The 26,125-nt window shown below is 47.7% G+C and overlaps 1 protein-coding gene across 1 annotated transcript in view; it reads right to left on the reverse strand.

Moving 5' to 3' along the window:
• The window catches only part of LOC125944952 (uncharacterized), a 49,671-nt gene extending 48,059 nt beyond the window's left edge, over window positions 1–1,612 (reverse strand). The window contains exon 1 of the mRNA XM_049666426.1: window positions 1,225–1,612. Coding sequence (XP_049522383.1) covers window positions 1,225–1,357 — 133 coding nt within the window. The 5' untranslated portion in view covers window positions 1,358–1,612. The remainder of the gene's footprint in view (window positions 1–1,224) is intronic.
• Between the last annotated feature and the right edge of the window lie 24,513 nt (window positions 1,613–26,125).

Here is a 26,125-nt window from a genome sequence, read left to right on the forward strand (position 1 = left end):
AAGTAAATAAAACAGTTGTTTGACCCAACATGCAGCTGTTTCCTTGACGAAGCTGTCTCAGCGACGTAAAAAATAAGCACGATTTTGTTTTTGCTCCCCTGTGCGCCATCTGTTCATCAAAACACCGCCACGTTACGCGCATATCATATACAGGAATGCCATAAAGCACGAGTCGGCGAGCGCGCCACAAAATAAGTCACCGTAAAGACAGCACTGTAGGCGTGCTACCACAGGAAAACAGGTTAACCTACTCCAACGACCTGCTGGAGACAATAAGAGCAGTTTATGCGCGAAGAACTACGAAAGATAATCCCACTGCCACGGTCCATATACGTGATAACGTTTAAGGCAACGCAAAAAGGTTGATGAGCCACGGTTAAAACAACAGGCATGCGTCTTTGACTGCGGTTCTCTCCCCGTACTTTCAGCGCTGTCACCGGCACAGCCGTGATTTGACTAGCCCAAAACGGGATTAAGATCCAACGACAGCGCTTACCACTGCCCCTTTGTAGAAAACAAGAGCGAGGTGCAATGCAAGTGTTGCACTGAATTCAAGCTGAACCGCGAAGCTCCTCGTGTAACCTTAAGAGTGAGCTCAAACTGCCACCGGGGCAGTACTTCTTTCTGACAAGCCTATGGGTGCGCTGCCAGTTTACGACCCGGGGGCATCGCGAATCAATTGCATCTGTCCGAAAGCCTGTGCGCGCGCGCCCGTGGCGCGCTCCACTTTTCGTCTGCTAAAAATGGAAGCAGACGAGCGGCCGCTGCGTTGCGTCTGACGCTTCGTGTGGCCTTTTCTATGCCACCATGCCGCGCCCAGTACAACTCACGGCGATCTAATTTGCCCCAGTGGCCTCACTGCATCGCTGATGGCCAAAGCACGAGACCTATCAGATAAGTGTCGGCATGCAGTCCCGCTTTGACAAGCCCGCAGAACTCAGAACCACGCCCCGATACGTCACCACTGTTCTTCCCGCGCAACTGGTTTCGGATTTCATATCGCTTAACGTTTACCCGTTTACCGACCGGCGTTCCTCCAGCTTTCGCTCTTATATGCATATTTTGGTAACTACACGGTGCCGCGGTTCAAGCGAAATAAATTTTGTGAATTCGGTATTTCAGCAATTCATAGCGGCGCTTCGTCCGAATGCATTTCACTTTGGTTTCAGCGTTCACGTACAAAGTGAAATGTTTCGGCACCTTGAGATTTGGGCGATCAGATGCTTAAACGGTGGCCAACACTCACTGTTTCGACGACCTTGAGGGCTCCTTGGATATTACAGGCGTATCCCGTGTTGATCACCATCGGCGAGCTGCTCGAGGTCGTCATTCTCGTCACCGTCACGGTGTGCGACATCTTGATTGAAAGACGTGAAAACGGGCCGACCTCGCTTAAAAATGGAAAGCTGATGGGCTAGCAGCGTTGCGCGAACCTCAGGCGATGTAGTGTATCGGTGCTGGCTGGGATTCAGCGTCGGTTTGAAATTCTCCCAAGTGCGATTTTAGCCTGTGGAAACGGTCGGTCGCTCTCAAAAAGCTGCGCGCCGGCCGGCGACTGGTTCCCCTGCGTGCTCTCCGGAGGCTCTCCCCGAGTTTCTTTTTTTTTTTTTTTTTTTTTTTTTCTGCGCGCGCGTGCGTTTCCGAGAGCTCTGGGCACACTCCTCCTCGATTTTTTTTTTTTTTTCTTTCTTTTTATTATTCCGATCTCCGCCATGGTTTCTGCAGGCAGCGAGCGTTTCCGTAAAGCCTGTGCGCCCTCTCTGGGCAGAACGAGACACCGCCCACGCAGGGGCGAAACCGCATTGGCAAACCAGGCCGCAGACTCGTGCCACAACTGCTAGATGGCCCCACTTTGTCCTTCCGCGATCGTGCGTCTCGTCTCGGTGTGACTCACGACGCGAACAGCCGGCGCGGTCCGCCGGGTTGCGTCACCGACCACAGCGCAGCGACGACGCTAGCGGCACTTGCGACACACCTGCGCGTGCCAGCGGGAAATGCGCGACGCGCGCAGGCGTCCGCGCTCTTCCGTCGCAATGCGCGCCGGCTTTGCGCAGCACGAAGGCGCGAGCGAGGCTCGTACTACAGACGGAAGTGCTCAGAAGGTTCCGCGCTTTGTTACAAGGCATTTGCATAAACAATTTCAGCCGCCATATAACAAAACAAAGTTGAGCGAGAAAACGAATGAAGCGGGTTGTGCATTAATTTAGCAATGGGAAGGATTTGTTTTTCAGATCACGCTTCATGTGAGAGCCGAAGTCCTGCAAATAGAATGCAGACAACTTGCGGTAAAATCTGGGAGCGAGGGGCCAGATTCACAAAGCTTTTCTTTCGTAAGTGTTCTTTGCCATTGGCCAGGCGCCTTAGATAATATGTCTTGCGTCCGGATTGGCTGAAATTCTTTCTTACAAAAAATTCTAGCGTAAGAAGTTTTTGTGAATTCGGGCCTAGATTCTCAAAGCTTCTCGCTAAGCGTGCACGAACAGAGGATTTTTTTATTCGGATCGAGTACGAATCTTCGAGAAATACGGCTTTTGGATGTCGGATAGGATACCAAATAGGATACTGCATCGAGATGAAAAAAGGGATCTCGTCCAATGAACGCGATGCCCTTCTCAAGGCCATCATACGCCGTAGCTCGTAAATGAGTAAAGCGCGAAATATCATAATTCGTATGCTCGCCAGAATGGCAGGAACAGAAAATAAGATTACGTGACTGGATGCATGTGCAGCGTTAGTCGATTAAGGGCCCTATAACGTTACACTATTCCAATCTCCTGAGGTCAAACTTACGTAACCACAGGCGCAATGCGCACGGGCAGTGACCCACGGCGTTGTTTGAAGAGCCCAATCGAACGGATTGTGATAATACACAGCGCGAGAAGAAAGACGGGGCAGACACGGACAAGCGCCGACTTCCAAATGATTATTTTATTGACATAGATGCTTTATATAAGCATCTCCAGGAACACTTAAAAGAAAAAGAAACATTTCCCCTGACAAGAAAAAAAAAAAAAAAAGACAGGGGCCAGATTCACAAAATCTTTTCTTTCGTAAGTTCGCTTTGCCGTTAGCTGGCCGCCTTCACTAATGATATGTCTGGCATCCGGATTGGCTAAAGGTTTTCTTACGAAAAAGTCTAGTGTAAGAAGTTTTTGCGAATTTGGGCTCAGAAACTGAAAAAATGCCAAGAGAAAAAGCTAACAATCACGGTGGCCTGCTGCGCATGCCGACACATTCCAAGAAACTAAGTTCCCTGTCAGATAGGATAACCGACGGTTTGCTCACACATCTGCTTCTTTCCCTGACCATCTGAGCTGCCTCGTCGTTTAAACGTTCTTGCTCATCCCTCATCTCACAGATAACTGCGGTGTGCTCGAACTGCGGGGTACACCCACGCGGGCTAACATGCTGAGCCAGAAAACCTTCCCTTCCATTTCGGACATTATTGGCGTGTTCACGCAAGCGCTCGTTAAGGCATCTGCCCGTCTGGCCCACGTAGCACTCTCCGCATGACAAGGGAATCCTGTAGACGACGCATTGAACACAGTCTATGAGCTTTGGTTTTCTGTATTTGATGTTACACTGCTTCCCGCGTGTCCTAACTGGATAGGTCCTTCTTGCCAGCTGGGACAGCTTCTCAGGAGCACTGAAAACAACCTGAACATTAACACGTTGTCCTATTTTTTTGAGGCGATGGGACACGCCATGCATGTATGGTATGACGGCAACTCTGTCTCGCTTTTCAGCAGTTCTTTGGTCTCCTCTGTTGTCATAGTTAACTTCTACGCTTCCTTTTCTTGTGCATTGCCTCAGCTACTGAAACAAGCAGCGGCCGTGGGTACCCTGCTCGCTCTAGGCGATTCGCCTGTGCCAAGGAACTTGCTTCCGAGGCGTGATAGCATAACCTTTCCGAAGCGTTCGAAAAACATGACTGTACTATAGCTCTCTTTACTAGTTTGCAATGAGCCGACTTGAAAGGAAGAATCGACTTCTGCGCACGAGGCTCATAACGCTAGCACGTATGGCCTGCTGAGAAGTGAATCCTCATATCTAGGAAACGAATGGAGTTATTATCTGGCATCAACGAGTCGGCCCACAGAGCTGCGCGAGGAGTCGGTGACCACGTAGCTACCGGGTAGCGCGGTGCTGAAGTTATGGACAACCGGGACCCTCCCTCCTCATATAACGAACTTACCAAACATTTTTACATGGGACGGAGACGATATCCTCCGCCACATAGGAAACTAGGCATACCACAGGCGTCAACACTCAGATTACTCCAGGTCGGGACATACCCTAACCCCGCACGGTTACACAGAATCTATCCAGAGATACCATCGACCAATGTTTGCGAGCTATGCTCAGACCTAGCTGACTTGGAACATATGCTCTGGCGGTGCCCCGCGTTACGCGACGGCGACGATGTCACGTCGTCCAAATGGGAGGCTGCCCTAAGTCGCCCCGATCTTGAAGCACAGCTATGGGCTGTACATCGGGCCCGCGACGCAGCAGAGAGGCTCGGCCTTTCTGTACCGACGTGGGAGCGGCCCGCTACGTGTTGACGCGCGTTCCGAGGGACCGTAATCAAGTTTTACCATACCATCATCATACCATCTCGTGTGTCAACACGAGTGGTCTGAGGCACTCACGAAAGGTATCTAGTACCTGCGTGGATTGTGGGTGAAACATGTATGAATCACATTGCAACACGATCAAATAATCATCTACATATCTCAACATTTTATGACATATGAGCCATTTAACCGTTCACTCAGCACTTTATCAAATTTTGCTAACAGGTCACTCAGAAAAGGAGCTATGAGACTCAATTGAAACGCCTTCTCTCTGCATGTATGTTTCCTCGTTCCATTCCACGAAAGTGGACGTAAGATACAAAGATAAGTGGTCTAGAAACCCTATAGAACTGACACCAGCTGTGTTTTTAAATGGCAACACTCCAAAACTATCAATATTTTCTTCTATACACTTAAGAAACTCGCTGTGAGGAAGGGAATAACATATGCCAACCGAGAAAGCCCTCATTCTGGTGCCTGACTGCTGCCTCAGAAATTCAATAACTTGTCCAGAATTTTGGACATGCTTATATAAAGCATGTCTGTCAATAAAATAATCAGTTGGAAGTCAACGCTTGTCCGTGTCTGCTATTCGTCCCCGTGTTTCTTCTCGCGCTGTGTATTACCAGTATGAATAACAAACTAGCCCAGTCAGCCACCCCAATCAAGCGCTCTGCTAGTTTATAGCCTATAGGAGGTCACGCTTGTTTGCTATGTGGAAAGCATTGCCTACCTTGACAGGTTTTTCTTATCTAATTGGCTGACAAGATGCCAGTAGCACGCCGAAGTGGAGAGGGCTTCGGTGGCGCCAAGCTAGCGCAGTGAAAGTAGATGAGGAGGGTGGTGTCGGCGTCTGCGATTGGTCCGCTTCCCCTTGCTTCGCTTGCAGTGGCTGATCAAAAATTGCCGCGGCGTGCAACGGAAGGTTAAAAAAAATCAAGGCAATGATGTAATTGTATTGTAATAGTTCTGCACATTCGACAGTGTCGTTTTCTTCGGAACGCATGAAGCGCAAAACAAATACACGACACAAAAAGGCAGAAAGACCGCACAGGACAAACGCTGCCACAATGATTGTTCACCAACTCGGCCAACTGTCGAGATTCCGGAAGGTAGTTTTCACCAACATATCCAGGATAAGGGGTGATTACACAATGAAACTTGGCAGCCACTGGCCATATATATATATATATATATATATATATATATATATATATATATATATACAGGGTGTTTCATTTTAGCTGCACCAAATCTTTAAAAATAGCCTGTCGCAGATAGCACAATTATAATCCTTGATGTAAACTACGCGATGAGGCGGCCATTACTTCCACGAGAAATCAAAACACCTAATTGAGTAATTAGCACAATTACGCTAGTTAACTTTTTAATTAATGATTTTACGGCACATCTTTCAATCTACGAATTATAGCCGCTGAGTTCGCTAGGCGTATCCACTTGGAACGAATTCTCAGGACTGAACCAGTTTCGAGATAATTTTCAAAGTGTCCGACGAAATGCATGGGCCCGTGGGCCGGGCCGGGTAGAGCAGTTTTTTCACGGGCTCGGGCCGGGCTCGGGCACGGCGTGTGCTTTTTGAACCGGGCCCGGGCCGGGCTCGGGTTTTTTGACACGGGCCCGGGCCGGGCTCGGGCTTTCTGGTGGTGCGCATGTAACGTGCAGCGAGTTATTCTCGGGCCGGGTTCGGGCCGGTTTCGAGCCGGGCTCGGGCCGGGCTCGGGCCGGGCTCGGGCCTAAGGTAAAGGGGTGGCGGGCCGGGCCGGGCGGGTAACGTAGAATATTTACGGGCCCGGGCCGGGCCCGGGTCTCGCCATAAAAGTTTTGATCGGGCTCGGGCAGGCCGCCCAATGTAAAAACGGGCCCGGGCCGGGCTCGGGCTGCAAAAATCAGCCCGTGCAGTGCTCTAGTGCATACGCGCCACTCTTCAAGGAACCTCTTTCACGCCGACGTGGCTCACTGTTAGAACACCCTAACATACTTTTTTTTTTTTTTTTATCGATACACTAGCGGTCGCAGCGTATACAGTCGTGCTATTGCATACTGCAGGCTACCTGTTGTGGGGAGCGTCGAGATCGGCTGACTGGCGTTACACCGGATACACTTCGGTACTGCGCAAAACAAAAAGAAAGAAAAAAAAAAACTCTTGCCATAGCAAAACAAACCGCAGTACCGAAGTGTATCCGGTGTAGCGTCAGTCGGCTGATCTCGATGCTTCCCACAACAGGTAGCCTGCAGCGTGCAATAGCACGACTGTATACGCTGCGACAGCTAGTGTATCGCTAAAAAAAAGTATGATTCGCTCTCATAAACGCAGGGGCGCCAAGCTCGACCAGCGTTCAAACGATATTTGTTATTCAACAATAGCAGACAGCTATCAGGTTATTTATTACCAGATAACGTCATTCTTGCTCACATTCCCAAATGACGCACGCTGTAGTGAGTCAACGGGCGATTGTTATCCGGATGCCAAGAAACACCAACGCTCGGCGCAGCGCTGCTGAATAGGTTGTGCGCTAAAAATAATCCTGTCCGGCAGCGGATATCGCGTGAATTACATGAGGTGTCTCGTATATGCAAAACCGCCGCACGGTTCCTGGTAGTCATAGATGCAAGAACGTTGGTTAAAGCGCTTTGCCGATCGTTTATTTCGTTTTTAGGAAAACTTTGACTCTCGCATAAAAGTCGCAGCGAGTTACGAAAATGCTAAGTTTCGGAAAGCATTTTAACCCTCGCTAAATCTCTGAAATCGTCACAATGCTTGGTGTCGAGCCAACTTGCAAGGATTATTGCGCCTATTCAAGCATGACAGTTGACAGTTGACACGAACTTTATTGAAAGGTCCTGAGGAAAAAGATTGGGGGAGCCGAAGGCACCCCAATCAAATTGCTGGCTCTGCCCATGACGGAACCGGGAGCTGGTGGCTCTCGGCGACGTCGCGGGCCCTCTGGACGGCCTGTCGTTGATGCGTAAAGTCCGTGCTTTGCAGTAGGGCGTCCCACTTGGACTTGTCGTGAAGATCAGAGCCCGCGTTGAACGGTCACAGCCAGAGCATATGATCGAAAGAGCAGAAGTCGTGCCCACATTTGGAGCACGATTGCGGGAAGTTGGAATCTATCCGATTGAGCGCTCTGGGGGTGAGGTACGATCTCGTCTGTAAGAGCCTGAACGTGACAGACTGAGCCCGGTTTAATTTTGGGTGAGGGGGAGAGAATTTCCTCCTGCTCAGTCTGTAGTGGGATGTGATCTCGTTAAAGGTGGCAAGAGGGTGTTTAGGGGAGCAATCCTTTGAGAGAGCAGGACCATTAGCCCCATAGGCGGAAAAGTTTTCATTTTCCCGGGGGTGGGGGGCTGGGGCCTGACCAGCTTTCCGAACGCCACCCATGTATGCATATATATATATATATATATATCATACGAAGCTAACAAACAATGACACCAAGGACAACATAAGGGAAATTACTTGCACTTACTAATCGAATTAAAGAAATCATAAATTATTGGAAAATGAAAATGGATGAAAAAACAACTGTCCGCAGGTGGGGAACGATCCCACGCCTGCGCATTACGCGTGCGATGCTCTTACCATTGAGCTACCGCGGAGCCGTTTTCCCATCCGCTTTCGGGGGTATTTATGTTTTTACTACTAGAACTAACCCTCGGAGTGTTAGCCAGCGCCACCACTCACAAACCATGGCGGCGGATGTAGAACATCTTTTCTGCCGCAGGCGTCATGAGCACGTGATCTTTTTGGCTGATGGCAACTGGTCAATAAACCCACATATGCTACCTGAAAGCATCAATGTTGCCGGATTCGAGCCCTCGCATAGCATTTATATAACAATGTATAACATATAGTTAACAAACACACTAAAATGAGATTTGACAACTACATGCAATTTAATACATCGCGACTGCATGACCAGAGGTAAGCACAATCAAACAATTTTAGTGCCGCATGCTAGAACAAGCGCATATATTTCATCTTTCCTGCCCAAAACAATTCGCGAATGGAACGCCCTTCCGCAAAGTGTGGTCAGTTCAACCACTCCCGATTCCTTCTTATCTGCAGTACAGTCGTACTTGTAATGTCATGCGTTCATCGTTTCTTTTTTGCTTGTGTTGGATATTCTGATGTCTCTTTATTGCGCCTTTCCTATTGGCAGCAGATGTGATGGTGTCATCGTATTTCTTTGTACTGTGTAATAGAATATGTTTGCCTTGCCTATTGGCCTGTCTTTTTGTTTGTTTGTTCCCTTGAGGAAAAAGAGTTTGATATCACGATGTTTGTACCACTCCTGCTTGGGCTTCCAAATGGAAGCCGGCAGTATTGTGAAATAAAATAAATCAAATAAATAAATAAGACAGCGATATCTCAAAAGCGCGAAAGGACTCGATAGCAAATATAGGAACAATGTGGATTTTGTTATTGAGAGGCAAATGCAGCATACGACGAATAAAAATTAATAAGGAAAGTTCACAGATAGACTAGGGAGTTTTACAAATTGGTAGCTTTCACGTGACGTCACGCACCCACCTTATCACCGTGTCGAGGCACCAACATGGCGACTACGAGCACTTCAGTCCAATTCATCTTATTGAAAGCTTTCACGTGACGTTACAGACCCAGCTTATCATCGTGTCGGTGCATCAACATGGCGGCTACAATGACGTCAGTGCAAGCCATCTATAGCGCAGTCACGCCTCTTTTCTTACCCAAATGCCTTCACTCTGCTTGCGCTGTTATGGACCCCATTTTCGTTCCTTTGTACAACTTTTTGCGTTGTTTTCTAAGCCAGGTGGTTTGCTTTGACTTGTAAGTTGGTGCCTTTCTCTCTCCTATTAAAGACATCAGTTCGTTGTCTGATGCGATGACTTCACCATCATTGAAAAAGTGTTCGTTCGGACACTTGATCTGGAAATGAAGTCGTCGGCAATCTTATACAAATTGATTTTGCGGGAGAGTTCTTTGTGGGCGTGCAAAATTGCCAGATGGTTGAAACAGGCTTGTCCAGTCGTCGACCGCAAGTACATTTTCAGTCGCCGAAGGCAAGAAAAGGTCCTCCCGGATGTGGTCGACGAGACCGGTATGGCTAACGCAATTTTTTGAACTTGGCCATTTCCGGCAAAAGGTTTCGCAGGTGTTCGCCCTTGCCCCCCGTAAACATGTGCACGACGTCCCCAAATGTGTGCAATGATGCCGACCTTTGCTGGCTTAAAAATGTCAATCAGCATATCTCTGTGCAAAATCAGGCGTCCTGGTTCAAGGTCGTCACCGTAGAACTATGTTATATATGCTTCGCCTTCCTTCCCTATGGCAACCTGCTCAATGTGGGAATTATGCTGCCACATATCAGGTGGATACCTGTTGATTAACAAAGACAACACTGTGTCAAGTACTTCATAGAACTTTTGGCGGTACATGTCACTCGCTCATGGAAACACGTGAGCTTAGGAACCTTCTTGATAGCGGCGTGGAGCCTTCTTTCGCCTAGCGGCTAGAACACACGGGTCCTCAACTTCTACTTTTCCTGCCTCTTCCATCCATATGTGGCTCACGGCTTCATTCTGCGCCGAGTTCAAGCTTGGGCCATCCGAGGTGGCTGGTCCCTTCGCGTGTGTTGTCTCCCCGCGCGCCTAGTGTTATGTTTCCGCTGGTGCTTATCCGGTGGAAAATACGCTTCCTTTTCAGCGTCAGACGGGTTCTGGCGAAGTACCGATAAGCGAGGTGCCCACTGTTGGTTTTGTCGTTGGTGCTCATGCTGTGTTTGTAGCCGGTGCACATTGCAACGCCCGCAGCCACGGTAGAAGCGAGCTCGACGCCTGCTTTCTATTTCTCAGTTTATTGCGACAGCAATTGTATCGACGCTCCAGGCAAGTTATCGCTGTCGTCAGCGCCGCGATATTCTGTATAAAGTCCAAAAGCCATATGAGTGAGCGACCCATGCACTACGGGTGCGAGAAAAAGCCCGTAACGCTGAGCCGTAACACTTGATGGACATTATCTTCCCACGCGCACAATATTCAGGTTAGTTGGAGGTCACGTGATCAAATGCGCGCACGGGGAGGAGAGCACGCGTCTTCTCATCTAGCCCTGCCGCAGCTGCAAATTACTGTGTGCGGTTGACGCTTACGCGGCCCGCGTGCCGTATCCAATTGTTGGTAATCATTGGGGGGTGCAATGATCAAGGGCGAGCAGGGATGGCTGCTAACTTCATGTCCTCTGTCTTCCTTCTTAGGCTGTTTTTCCGCGCCCCAAGTGTTGCAGATCGCATAGCCTAAGTTAAGAGACAGGGGTAATTGGAGATCGCCGACGCATAAAAATGGACATAAAACTATTCAGATGATGATGAATCTAATTTTTGGAGTCACGGTGAATCGCATGGCTGTACGAACCGTTCGCCCCCGCTGCCGGCCCTCATCATAATGCCAGCGTTGTGATGGCGACTGCTCGTGGTCATCCAGCGAGATATTTACAGGTTTACATGGTCCGTGCACTGCACGATGTTTGTTATTTTAATTATTGAGCAAATGTTGCTACAATTCATATAGCTGATATAACCAACGTACAGACTCATGTGAGAGCCGCACTTTTTTGCCGCAATTTTGACGAGCCTTACAAGGGACCGGGGCATTTTATCTAATTTTTCCAACAACGAGTATGAAATCCGCCGTAAACCTCCGCGATCGCCTCCTCTCGCCATCTGTGTACAACTTTAAAAAGCAGCGGCATTTGCCCCTCAAAGGCGGATGCACACGAGCATCCACCAATGGGCGTGCACTCTAGACTGACGCCATGAGCCGGGCTGCCATGTCCCCGCCGACGGAGGACATGGCAGCCCGGGCTTCGAGCTTAGCCGAGTCGCGTCAGCGGGACTATTTCTTTAGTCGCGGTGGAAATCGGCTGCTGCGCTTCAGTGGTCAGGGCGGGGCGCCTCTCCTGTCTTCTTAAGTGATAACCTACCTTTTTTATATATTTGCGACGCGCGAAAGTACGCTTCGCGGGAAAATTCGCAGTGGAGCGCGATCGGAATCGCGCTGAACGCGATTGCTTCTCGGTTGGATTTAAAAAAAAATATATTCGGTTTCAAGTTGGGAGTGCGGCTCTTACACGGATTTATACGGGAAGAATCTTTTTTGTGTAATTGTCTTATGTTTCGCTATCATTAATACAGCTTCGCCTTTCCGGCAAAGCTGCAGCCTCTTCTTTTTTTTCTGAGTCCTTGTAGAAGCTCTGCTGCGCATGACTGCTATTGATTGGGATTTCGAGTGAATCCGGCTTGGCCTTACTTCGGTTACTAAGTTAATTATATATATTTATGGCCTCTGCATGCACGTTGCGATGTTTCCATCCCTAATAAATGTTGTAAATAATTATGTTTTTTTTTTTCATGAGCCGCTAGCATTACCTACTGGAAAGAGAAGCAATGCTGAGACACGTATCATTCACGTGCATTTCACACACCGTTGATAAAAGACTCTGCCGAAGGGGTCACTGAAGTCTGCAGGTCTTTTTGAGTGTCAAAAAAGTTCTCAAAGCAATTTGTAGTGAGTTGAACATACAGCAACATATTGATTCTCTAGACATAGGCTATCCATATCATTAGAAATAATTGTTAGTTGGCTACCTCTTTCTCTTTCAAAATATCATAAATTTCTTTCAAATATCATGGAAATATAATGTGTCTGTGCATGGTGTTCACACTTGAAATTAAAATAACATGTTGAAGTGAAAAAATACGGAAGAGGGAACCGTCATTGGTGCTTCTAATGCGCTTGCTTTCCTATAACCAGGATTTTCAGAAATAAAGCGAAATTATGAATAAAAGCCGTGCACGTCCGCGTCAACAGTGATGCAGTTAGCTGTTCGCCACAATAACATTTTAAGAGAAAATGTAGAGGCAACTCAAAAGAAACCATAAACGGTTTGGATAAGAGGACTCTGGTAATGACATGTTAGGCGCGGGGGGAGGGCCGGGGGCGGGGGATGGGGCTTCGGCATCGCCGGGGGGTGGGGGGGGGGGGGGGGCAGAGCCCCCCTTCCCCCGGAAAACTCCGGGGTGGGCTCGAGCCCCGGAGCCCACCCTCCCCCGTAGTCGGCACCTATGGTTAGCCCGGGCGAGGTTCGTGAATGCACGCGCTAGGCAGTGGGCCTGCTCGTTGGAGTTGCAACCCGCTTGATTAACTACTCCTTTAACGTGGGCCGGGAACCAGGCGATGTGGTGACCTCCTGTCTCGTTGTCCGCAGTATTTTGAAGAGATTTGTTTACTAGGCTAGCCGTGTGCTTGGATACTAGGGCTGACGAGAAGGCCCTGACGGCAGTGCACGAGTCGGAGAAAACAGTCGTTGGGCCTTTGGCAGCGTTAAGGGCCAAGGCTATCGCGGTTAAGGCTATCGCGGTTTCCTCCGCTCGTTTGCGGGCTTAGTGCAAACGGACGCAGCGCTAATCAGCGTTCCGCGCGCGCGCCTACGACCGAGATTGCAAACCTGTTTTCGCTGCCGTATTTGGCGGCGTCAACGAAGAGTGCATCTGCCCCGTACGGATTAACTCTTTGAAGGATGGCTTTAGCCCGTGCGATTCTTCGGCCCTCGTTATATACCGGATGAATGTTTCTCGGTATGGGATGAAAAATTTTTTCTTTCATCTCGAATTCAGTTATACAATGTCATTTTCTACACATATATACTACGTTGATATATATTAACTGCGGTCCTTTATACGCAACGCCTCAAAACTTCGTGTACCAGAGAGCTAGAGGAACATTATACTAATCCATAAAAAGGGAGACGGTAAAGAATTAGCTTGCTTTCAGCATTGCATAAAATATTCACCAAGACCATTTCTAACAGAACCAGGGCAGAACTTGACTTCAATCAACCAAGAAAACATGTTGGCTTCGGGATTCTACAATGGATCACATCAATGTAATCAATCAGGTAATTAAGAAATCTGAGGAGTACAAATAACCTCTCTATATGGCTTTCAGAGATTACAAAAAGGCATTTGATTGAGCAGAGATGCCAGTAGACATGGAGGCATTGTGTAATCAAGGAGTACATGAGGCATATGTCTATACGCAAGACAGAGGTATTGGAGATGTTTGGGAGAGGCCTTCGTCCTGCAGTGGACATAAAAATAGACTGATGATGATGACACTGCGTTTCCTTAATTGAATTATTAACCACAAAACACTTCGATCACCGTTTAACAAGGGTGATATGTCACACTTCGGAGATGATGTTGAATGTCTAAGAGTGTCGATCACTATCAGTGCTCCTGTTCACATTTCGCCTCTTGTACCGCTAAGAAACCATTTCACAGGTCGACCCCCTTAAATATATAGGATTAAAATTAAATTCTGGGATTTTAGGTGCCAAAACCACGAGGCACGCTGTAGTAAGGAACTGTGGATTAATTTTGACCACCTGAGGATTTTTAATGTGCACCCATTGCACTGGTACACGGGCGTTTTTGCATTTCGCCCCCACCGAAATGCAGCCGCCGCAGCCGGGATTCGATCCCGCGACCTCGAAGAAGCAGCGCAACCCCAAACCCACTAACCAACCACGGCCGGTAAATGCATGGATAAAAAACTGAAGGTCACCCTATATCATGTTAAGCTTGCGCTTTGCGTCAAAAGGGACACGCGTTGCATGGCTTAACTGTGCCGTATTAGTAACCGGCTCACTGTATTAAGAGAAGCGCTCTATATACTTAGACCAATGTGCATACCGGGTGTTTCAGCGAACACTTTCAAAAAATTTTAAAGGTTGCCTGTGGCAGATAGCACAATTCTAGTTCATGAGCTTGTCTACTCGAAGAGGCGGGCGTTACTTGTACAAAAAAAATTGAAATGCATAAGTAACTAATTAACAAAAAATTTCTAAATAAGTTTTTAACTATTACTTTAGGGTCCATATTGCAATTTACAAATTCTAGCCGTGGAGTTCGCAAGGCGGATCCACTTGGAACAAATTCTCAGGATGACACCAGTTTCGAGATATTAATTACTGAACTTTGCGGAGAAATGCATTGGCGTTCCAGCTATACTTTCTTAACAGAACGTCGTTTTATGCATTGAAGCACAAAAGTAACTGGAACGCAATGAGTATAGCTACGAAAAATGCGCGACGATCGTAACAGCGTGTGTACCGTTCTGCTGAATAAGTTCTGCTGTTTATGATTAAGCTTTCAAATTATTATCAGTCGATACATTGCAGTGACTACTTCGTTCGTTGGACGCGGTTTTCGCCCACGGAAGGGCTCGGGGCGTCTATCCGACCGGTCGGATAGAAAAACGAGATTGAAGATTTATTCCAAGGTTCTTTTATTTGAAGGGGAAACTCTTTTCCAAACTCTTCAATAAATTTGCACTTGCTTTTCGGCTTTATTCCACGTGCTTCCAACACCACATGCGCTACAAGCCAGACGGTGTGGTCAGTGCACTTTGGTTTTGGTATACGGCGTGTTAGCCAACGCATTGAGATTTAATTCCATTGTAACTGGATCGAGAAAACGTAGGATCCGTAAGTGGTCATGCGTTCTATAGCTCGGGTGCGATCCAGTAACAGTTCGGAATCATCATCATCATCATCATCAGCCTATATTTGATGATGGTGATGAAGATTCCGAACTGTTACTAGATCGAAATCTTATAACCCAGTTACTCAGGATTTCGATTTCGGAAGCTTTCGGAACACACTTCCAATATAACAACTTACAACAAAACGTTCATATGCGCATCATGTGCACTACAATCCGGTACATACAATATCCAAAGAAACTACTAGGCCAACCATGGCTGCCACATTCACGAAATAATAATAAAAAAACTGGGACTGTACACAAACTATGCAGCTGCACCGTGTCACCTCGCACGTATCTACAATACCCGGCGTGGTTTCTTGGCCTACAACATGTAGGCTCGGTCCACAAACTCCAAATATTCCTCCTTTTCTTCGTCTGTTGCGTTTCTAATATTGGGGATACTTGAAGCTTCTATAGAAATTTTCATCAGCGCGTCCACACGGGCCGGCGTCATGCGACGTTTATCTGATGTTAAGATCCTGTTCATGGTGGAAAAGCTTCTTTCAACGGCAGCAGTTCCTACGGGAAGAAGCTGTATCTTCATTGCAGCTGATGACAAAGCAGGGAACATTGTTTTCTCTCGGCCTCGCACGCAAGCATTAGCAGCGCTTGCTGTGAAGCCAGGTCTCCAGGATACTGTCTGTAAATTAAATACTAGGGAAATTAGGACGCACAGTTTTAAGCTTGCCACAGTCAAAAGAGCACAGCAGCGCTCGCCGCGCAGACCACCACCGCTCCCGATGCAGCACCTGAAAGTAATACTGAGGCCAAGGGAAGGTCTCGTCTTTTCGAAGTGGCAGACCCCGGTCATCGCCCGAGCAGTACTCACGCCGGAAGGATACCCACGCACCACCCCGACCCAGAACCTTATCGTGCGGATAGAAAGCAAGCAGAACATCGCAGTAGTGAGCACCTCTAGCGAAGACATGGTAGCTAGGATACGAGACATCAACACTGTGCATCTCGGCGCCAAGGAGTATGCAGTGGCCACATATATCGCACCACCGGCGAATTCAGCTCGTGGAGTGGCCCATGGCATCCCTCAGGGAACGACGGACGCGGAGCTCATGCGCGGGCTGTATGCACACAAAAGACACATCCTACAAGCGCGGATGCTAGGGCCATGTGCGACCGCATTGATAACTTTCGAGGGAAGAACGGTACCGAGGTACATAACCTTCTATGGAGGCGAGCTACGCTGCCTACCCTATCGACACACGGTCAAGGTATACAACCCGTGCCCTCAAATGAGGCATCGAACCGACGTTTGCCCGCACCCGGATAAACCCACCTGCGAAAGATGCAGTGCAGCAGAGCCTAGTGATGGACACGACTGCAAACTGAAATGTTCGTTGTGCGACGGCGATCACGCGACGGCGTCTAAAGAAAGCCCTAAGAGACTGCTACCAGCGCCCCGCTCGCCACGCAAGGAACAGGCACACAAAGACAACACCACGACGGAACAACCGAGGAAGGGTCGCAGACAGCGATCCCGATCTCGGTCCCGCTCCAGTTCCAGACCCAAGGCGGCATCGCAACAACGAGGCGGCAGCAGATCCAGATCTGAGAGCCGATACAGGTCCAAGAGCCGAACCAGGTCCGGCAGTAGGTCGAAAACCCTCAGTCACGTGACCTCCAAGGAACAACAGGTGAGCTGGACAGAATGCTGCCTCCCGAAGTCACAGTGACAAAATGACAAAACCAAGCCACACATACATCCATCACGAGACGCAGACACAAACAAGAACAACACTGTACAGGCGCTTGCGGCCCTAGTGCAGGAACTGCGCGTAGAGATAGCCGAATTGCGCGCACAGCTAAAGGAGGAACGAAGCCGAAACAAGCCACCAGCGCAAGAAAGTTCGCCCGAACCCCGAACACCGCCACAGCCGCCGCAGCGCGCGTCCACTGCCTCGGTAGTGCAGGAGACCGTCGAGGAAATGAACACCGAGGCGCCGCCCGAGCCGAATCCGACAGCCCAACCGATCGATGCGCGAGTAACAGCCTGCGAAAAAGGTATTCACGAAAACCGGAAAGCCATCCAAGAGCTACATATGCGAATGGAGAAGGGCTTCGACGAGATCCGACAGATGATAAAACATCTGCACGAGGTTTTCACCCCTCTGGTAAACGATCAATGCGACAAGAAGCCGCGAGTTTATCCACACAGAAAGGCAGCCCTCCAGCAAATGCTACAAGAGGACCAAAATGGCCAGAAAACCGAATGATCAAAATGGAGGCATCACCGTTTGGCAGTGGAATTGTCGTGGCTTCACTCGCAAGAGGGCGACGCTGCTGCAGTACATTGCCAAACAAGACACACCACCGGATGTAATAGCCTTACAGGAAACAGGAAAATCACAAAGAATCACCGGATATCACACTCATGCGACAGCAGAAGCACGTACGGCCACACTCACGAGCAAACACCTCACTGCAATAGACCACACTTATGCGGACACGGGAATCGATCACGTTTTCACGGAAATAGTGCCGCAGCGCAGGGGAAACACAAGTGTTTTTATACTTAATATATACAGTTCGCCGAAGGAAACGCTTAGAACTTAGAAGTTTATTAGTCAATTTTTGTTAATTAGTTGAATATGTATTTCGATTTCCCGTGCTACTAATGTCCGCCTCTTCGAATAATCCAGCTTAACAATAAGAATTATGCTACCTGCCACAGGCGATTTTTAAAAATTCCGTAAAGCTTAATTTTGAACACCCGGTATATAAGAAGTTCCGTATATGTATATGAGCGTACGTGAGTCGGTGTGCGCTATAGCGCTATACTGGCTGTCGCCCTATGAGCCCTCCCCCCCCCCCCCCCCTCCACTGAAGGGAGACCTTAATGAGGGAGAATGGGAGGAGATGCAATGGACTATTTGCGAAATTACGCAAGCAAGCTTTCCTACACACATAATATCGTACATCAAGTCTGAAAAGTTATACACAAAATTTGCGTATAGAAATAAGAACCGGAAACAGTAAGCCGAATTTTAGGAAAATAAAAACGAAAAACGAAAAAAAAAACATCGCTCTGGTTATTTATTTATTTATTTATTTATTATTTATTTATTATTTATTTATTTATTTATTTATTTATTTATTTATTTATTTATTTATTTATTAGGCCCTCACCACACTCACTGGGCCTCTTCGATTATGCAATCCCGGACTGTCCGCAAACCGTCCGCGGCTTCCGGTCTGACTAGCCCTGACCACCATGGCACTGACAGAAGAGTGCGTCACAGTCACGTGATCCAGCTGTCGGGGACTGTCCGAGATTTCGGTAGAAGCACCGCGACCGGAAGTCACTCTCCTGGCTGCCGTCGTCTGCTCTTTGCTACTCGTAGATAGCCCCCTACCCAGCGTTTTTATTAGCGTGGCCTCAGAAATGGTGCAGTCTCAGAGGCCACGTCGCCGACACAACCATGAAGCTAGCACAGTGGAATCGTAGCCTGAGCGCGTAGAACGTGTTCGCAAAGCGCAGTTTATTACGTCGCACTAGCCAGCTCATTGCCTGAGAAATTTAAGTGGAATTCCCACACGGACGTAAGCGAAATCGTGGTGGTGGTGGTGAAATTTATTTATTAGCCCTAAAATTGCTGCGGAGAGACTGAAATCATGGTCGTGCCACATATCTGTTCATGCAGAAAGCACCCGCCGACATCTTCAAATTTCGCGAGACCGTCTGCTAATTAAAGGCCCGACGCGTGTCTAAGAGAGCGCGTGTACACCGTCTACTAATCCTGCACGTCCAAAATCAAGCGCTCGAACTTGATAGCAGAAGGGATCAACATATATGTCAACAGCAATCCGCGAAGCTCCTTGTATACCACCCCAGCCACCGGCGTGAAATAGCCGCATGCAATATATGATTCCTCGCACGTACGCTAGTTTCACTTACCTGAAAAGCAAAATTTACCTGCTTACTGCGTATATAGCAATGAGCATGACAGATTTCGCGAAACGCATTTAGAAAAGCAAGCATGTGCGCCTGATCGCTGTGCTTCTTTCTGAAAAAACCACGAAGACTAAAGATGGCTCGTGAAAAACTTGCATGATGGCACACAAAGCACCGATGTAACAGAAGCGATAACTCAATGCACAGTAATTGCCCTCTGGAGCGCGCAAAGTACGCAGAAGCACACGGAATCTTTCACAACATGGCGTCAAACACCGCGCGCATCTTTTTAAGACAGCCGTCGTCTGCTAGCTACTTGCGCTTGTCCGTGCAAACAACTGCTGACAGCTCCAGCAGTCCGCGGGCAGTCCGAAACTTCCGGTCCGTGAAAAAACGAATGCGCTTCTGACAACACTCGGACTGGTGGGCGGAGCTTCGGAAGCTGTCCGAGCAAAATCGAATGCGACACAGCAGTCCCAAGCAGTCTGGGTATAGTGTACTAGAACCTTATAGTCTGGGACTGTTAGGGACTACTGATACAGAACAGTAGTCCTCGACATATACAGGGTGTTTCAGCGAACAATTTCAAAATTCTTAAAGTTTACCTGGGGCAGATAGCCCAATTCTAGTTAATGAGCAGGTCTACTCGAAGCGGCGGACATTACTTGCGCAAAACATTGAAATGCATAATCGACTTATTAATAAAAATTCACTAATTAAGTTTTTAACTAATTACCTGATGGCCCATATTGTAATCGACAAATTGTAGCCGTGGAGTTCGCAAGACGGATCCACTTGCAACGAATTCTCGGGATGACACCAGTTTCCAAATATTAATTCCCGAACTTTGCGGAGAAATGGATTGGCGTTCCAGTTAGTTTAACAAAACGTCGCTTTATGCATTGAAGCACAAAATTAACTCAGTTATCAGGGGGACAGTTATCATCTTGGCCAATGCCTCCGCCCCGTTGTCAGAGTAAACGCCACACGCAACAGCCGCGTCACATCTGGGAGGAGCTGTGCGCCGATCCACACTTTCTTGCATGCGTAATCATGCAAACGACAATTAAAATTTGGAGTCGGATATCTCTGAGCACAGACATGCTAGAAGAATCCTTCCAAGTGAAACTGTGTAGAAACACGACTGCCTCTAACTTTTCAATAAAAACATACCCACTTACTGCAGTCAATACCAAGTTAATTATTCAATTTTAGTTAACTGAGCTGCTGACAGCGATAATTATCATCTCACTTTGTGCCCCCCTGGCCACATAACTTATTTGCATAGGTGGTCATCGCGTGCCTCCCAGTGCCTAAATTTAAGAAAACCATAAAGCTTAATTTTGGACACCCTGTATATGAGCGTAGGTGAGCGTGCGCGCGCTAGCGCTATACAGGCCGCCGCCCTATGAGGGCCCCCCCTCCAGTGAAGGGAGACTTTAAGCCCTGGGCCCTAACGTTAAGAGACAGGGAGACAGCGGTGTGGATCAGAGAGCAAACGGGGATAGCCCATATTCGAATTTACATTAAGAGAAAGAAAATATATCTGGGCAGGCCATCTAATGCGTAGGATGGATAACCGGTGGACCACTATAGAGTTACAGAATGGATACCGAGAGAAGGGAAGCGTAGTCGAGGACGACAGAAAACTAGGTGGGGTGATCAAGTTAGGAAATTTGCAGGCGCAAGCTGGAATCAGCTAGCGCAAGACAGGGGTAATTGGAGATCGCAGGGAGGTCCTGCAGTGGATATATATATATATATATATATATATATATATATATATATATATATATATTGTAATGAAGAAAAAGACGCACCTAGGCTCGGGCGCTCGGACTGCGGGCGCGCTCAGAGAAAGAGAAGACGAGGCAGAGAATAGTACAGCTTGTCTAATTCCATCCAAATCTTGGCCAATCCCCCGCAGTGCGGACCCAAGGTATCCCAGTGCGGACTGCCCTGCCTGTGGACTAACGGCAACATTTAACCATGTGTTGTGGGAGTGTGAAGCCATCGGCTCCGCCTTCAGCGAGGATAGGTGGGCTGCGCTTTTGGGCAGCCCCGAACTCAACGACCAAACCCTGGCCGTCCAGAGTGCCCGCGATCGGGCCGTCAAGCTCGGCTTGCCGGTCCCTACGTGGGACTAGCCGGGTGGCGCGGGGTGTCCCCTGCGTCTTCTCTGGACCTCAATAAAGTTATTTCACTCACTCACTCATCCCCCGCAGTGGGTATGCGCCATCAGATAAGGCATACCATACCATACCATACCATACTGCTATAGTATGCATTGAATTGCGAGGGTATTTCAGCCTCCGGCTTCGGGTGGCGTGTGCGGTGTGGGTAAAGAAAGGGGAAGCATTCGACTCGGCATCACTCGGGACTTGGAAAAACAGTCGACGGTCGCTCTACCACAGCCGCACAGTCACTGTTCGTGCTCCGCCATTCTAGTACGAGTTCAAAATTTTCGCGCAACTCCCATCAAACTCTCGAAAACGATTAATCGAACATGTCTAATCGATTAAGTCGATTAAATGAAAGGTGGACATCGATGAAGATTAATCGTTTTACGGGATGCCTTTTATCGATTAATCGATTAATCGTTCATCGATATTGCCAACTCTAGCCTCGAGCAAAGACTTGATAATTTTAAAGTACCGCCACTCTTTGTACTCTGCCGCCGGCGCGTGACCTCCTCGCCTCCTCCTCGCCCCTCGCGAGTCCCCTCCGCAGCAGACGGCCTTGCGCCCGTTTTCCTGCACGATGATTGGTCTCCCTGCCGTTGCCCTTGGCAACGAGCGGAGCTTGCGTTTTGCTTGTGTTTGGCTTTTTCGTTCACGCCATTTTGCGCCTTGCTCGGTTGGCTCGGCGTATAGAGAACGTCGCACGCTAACATTGCACGCTATTTCGTGCACTGTCTGCTAACGCTATGCCGTGCTGCTGCGCATATAACTGCAGCAAGAAGCGTGATGATGGTTATGCAGTTTTTACGATACCGCAAGGAAACCGTGATGACTTGCACAAGAAGCAGTGGCTGCATAACATTGGCCGAAAGAACTTTGTTCCGACAAGGAACAGTGTTGTTCGCGAGGTAAGGCGCCTTTCTTATTGCTCGTTTCAAAGCATCTCTTAATGCTGCATTTGTTCAATTCTTCAGGCCTGCTCATTAGCGTTTTTGATGCGCCAATTTGTACGTTGCATAAAAATGGGGTTCTCCTCAGAATGCTGAATATTCTGCTGGGACTCCATCACCTCGCACGTCGTCAACTATCATTCAATCGGAAATGCAGCACTATAAATTCTGCTTTCCACTGAACAATTATACCCGAAGATACAGCCTCTCGATCGCACTTTTCATGATTGTTAGGATCAATTGCCTGTTTTACTGATAATCGAAATAGCAGCTTGTAGAGGAGCTATTTACAGCTTACTTCGATGTGTGTCAGTCACTTAAATACAATGAATGCATGGCCTAAAAAATTAGTGGCAAGTATACCCGCGGTATTGCAGGTGATGAGCGCCAGCTAGTCCACATTTTAAGGCGAGACCCTTAGTTGGATATGTTTCAAGGTGAGCGTTTGAGGTACAGCAAGTAACGTGACCGAATGAAGGCCCGAAGCGAGTCAAATCATGTCCAGCCGTGTATAATAAATTATTAATGATTAGCAAAGTAAATTCATGACTGATTAACAATTGCATTAAGGTGGTTTATGGTCGATTAATGTTGATTAAGGTTAAATACGGAGGGCTAGGGTCGATTAAGGAGGATTAAGTTGGATTAAGGTGGTTTAGGATGGATCAAGATGTAAGAAGGAAGAGTAGGGTGGATTAACGTCAATTAAAGTGCATGAAGGAGGATTAAAATGGATGAGGGTGGATTAAAGTGTATTAAGGATGATTAGGGTGGATTACGGTCGAATAAAGAGGATTAAGGTCGATTAAGGTGTATTAAGGATGATTAGGGTGCATTGAGGTAGATTAAGGTCTATTAAGGAGGATTAGAGTGGATTAAGGTCGAATAAGGTGCGTGAAGGTGGATTAGTGTGGATTGAGGTGAATTACAGTACATTTTACACGACTCACATTCGAGGCTCTTAGGCGATAGCTAAGGACACCTGGTAATCTTTTTCAGTTCTTGAATTTGCTTTGAACTTGGCTGCCATGCGTGCGTCAGTGGGTGACGATTATTATTTGGTTGCCTCACGGATACAGGCAATGTGCAGGAGGTGTCACATGATCGCGCACCCTTGCTGTTGATATCGACTTCTAGGCGGAGGCCGGGAATCTTTGCTTTAATAGCGAATGCGTTAAGTCACCTTTCTTCGGTTTTATCCTGTGGGTAAACCTTTTCCATCCATGTAACTCGAGCCGATGTCTTTGATTACGAAAGTTGAGCAATAAATAATGATTATGGTTATGATATAGCAATGCAGGGAATATTATGTAGGCAATAATGGTTAGCACTGCAGCGTATTAGCCACTTGTACTTGTATAAAGGACATTTTGTTCATCCTGCCTGAGTGATTAACTCTTCGATAAATGTTCTAGCTACATTTCACTGAAGACCAACTTGAGCCGCGCATATTACAAGAACTTGGGAAAAAAAGCTGAAGCCCACCGCAGTTCCAACAATTTTCTCCCATGGACCTGTCGTGAAGCACAGGAAGCCCCCTCGACAGCGGCATGAACCTCGAACTCACAGTAGTAAGTGATTGCTGTCACTTGCTCCTTGTCCCGCCTCTAATAATTTCAGCAATATTGATCTCGGTCGCTTAACGACGCAGCCAACGACACTATGATCCTTTATGCATCCTTTATTATTCTTTATCTCGTTCCTGTCATCAAATGAAATTTGGCCTTAGTTTGTAAGTTGTCGTCACTTGTAGCAAATTGCAATTTTCCTACGCGTACTGCGTGAAAGTCACAACGGTAATATATATAATTCGAGTTGCGCGTCCCTTAGTGGGCATCCGTGTTGCGTCGTTGGACAGCCACAGCTGAAATTCCATGACTCGCCGCCAGCGCTTCACTGTTTCGCACGAATATTTGTTTTGTACGAATATTCTCACAAGTAGCGAATAATCACATAAATAGTCCATTCGTATTCGATTCGGTTTTTAGCTACAGTATTCCTATGCGATACGGTTTCAGAACGGCATTATTCGCATATCCCTACTTTCTTGCAGACTACGTCGCAGGAATAGGGCTTTCCGCGCCTGAAAAAAAATTTTCACCATCCCACCAGGCACTCTTGGAACGCATTGCTGCATTGCAGCACGATCAAGAGGATGCTAAGAGGAAATTACAATCCGCAAAAAGAAGATACTTGAACAGCGAGGCGGAAAAGGCACAGCTGAAGAAAAAAAATCAAGCACCTTTTCAGTGATGATCAGATGTCATCAATGGAGCGGTTGTCAACTCAGGGATCGCGGTGGGAAGCTAACACACTTGTCAAGTCACTGAGGCTGCGGCTGGCATGCGGGACGCAGGGCTACAATCTCCTCAGGGAATATGGTTACCCTTTGGCCTCAGAACGTACCCTGCAAAGGCACATCGAGCATGCTAAGTTTCGACCCGGACTGCTTACTGATATATTGGAACCCCTCAAGATAAAGGTATACAGTTAATGTTTCCCAAGCCTGCTATATTGTGAGCTTAACTAGGGTCAGATCTCTTTGCCTCGTTGACTTAGAAAGTTAAGATGCGCGACACTCTCTACCTTTCTTTTTACTGGTACGTAGCTAATACGTGAACCGCGTATAAGTTTTGCTGTGCTTCAGTTTTTTTTTTTTAATTGTCTTTTCTACCCGTCTTCAATCTGTATTCTACGTCGTCCATTAACACTATTTTGAGTTTACGTTGAGTCAGTTTTAATATTGATTTGCATTCTGCAGGTCAGTCTCATGAAGCCAGAGGAACGCCACACGGTTCTACTGCTAGACGAGATGCAAATCACGTCGGGCCTCGTATATGAACATTCGTGCTGTGATGTCTTGGGCGCACCCACACTGCCGTTATCCGATGGTTCGTTGCCTGGCGATTCCTTGTCAACACACGGTTTGGTATTCATGCTCGGAGTTCTTTCCACTAGATGGAAGCAAACCATCGGATATCACCTGACCGGCAGCTCTATTCACGCTGCCAGCTTTAAAGCTCAAGTAGTTAACCTAATTACCGCATGCGAGTCCATCGGCCTCAATATTGATGTTTTTGTGTGTGACATGGGCAGCGCAAATTAGGCACTCTGGAAGCTCTTCGGAATTACCGTCGGAAAGCACAGCAGGCCGCGAACGAGTTGCCCTCACCCCTGTGACCCACATAGAAAGCTTTGGTTTATGGCCGATATACCTCACTTGCTCAAAAATCTAAGAAATCATTTAACTAAAAGTCAGCTCATCTACCTTCACGAAGAAATTGGAAAGAAACATGATTTGCCGACAGACTGCGTAAACATCGAGTTTATAAGGTCCCTTGTGAGGCATGACGAGAAGGATGATATAAAGCTTGCGCCGCACTTGAACGCATCTGTTCTGGATCAAAATCATTACAATAAAATGAAAGTAGGCCCGGCTTTTTCCCTTTTTCATAACGACACGGCTTCTGGTTTGCGTCTGCGATTGAGGAGAAGGGAAAGATTTCCAGAAACGCGCATGGTTCGTTGAAACCGTATTTAGGAGTTTCCGCCTCATGACGTCAAGAACAATGAACCTTGCTTTCAGCCATGCGGTTGAGAATGCTCATCAGGACAGTGTTGCATTTTTGAATGCGACAGCCGGATTGTTCTCAGAAATTGGCAGTGAAAACAAAGCTGTTTGGAAGCTTGTACAAACAGGCATCATTCTAGCGACAAGAACAGCCCTAGAAGTCCAAGATGTACTTCTCAGCAAGTACAACTTTCAGTACGTCCTCTTAAGCAGATTAAGCCAAGATGGCTCCGAAAACTTCTCCACTCTGCGTGCGAAAAACCCTGTACCGCGACTATACGAGTTTAAATGCAGCTTGAGGAGTGCAACACTAGCACAATTCCTCAAGCCCAGCAA

This window comes from Dermacentor silvarum, chromosome 1, assembly GCF_013339745.2.
Source record: "Dermacentor silvarum isolate Dsil-2018 chromosome 1, BIME_Dsil_1.4, whole genome shotgun sequence".
Lineage (NCBI taxonomy): Eukaryota > Metazoa > Arthropoda > Arachnida > Ixodida > Ixodidae > Dermacentor > Dermacentor silvarum.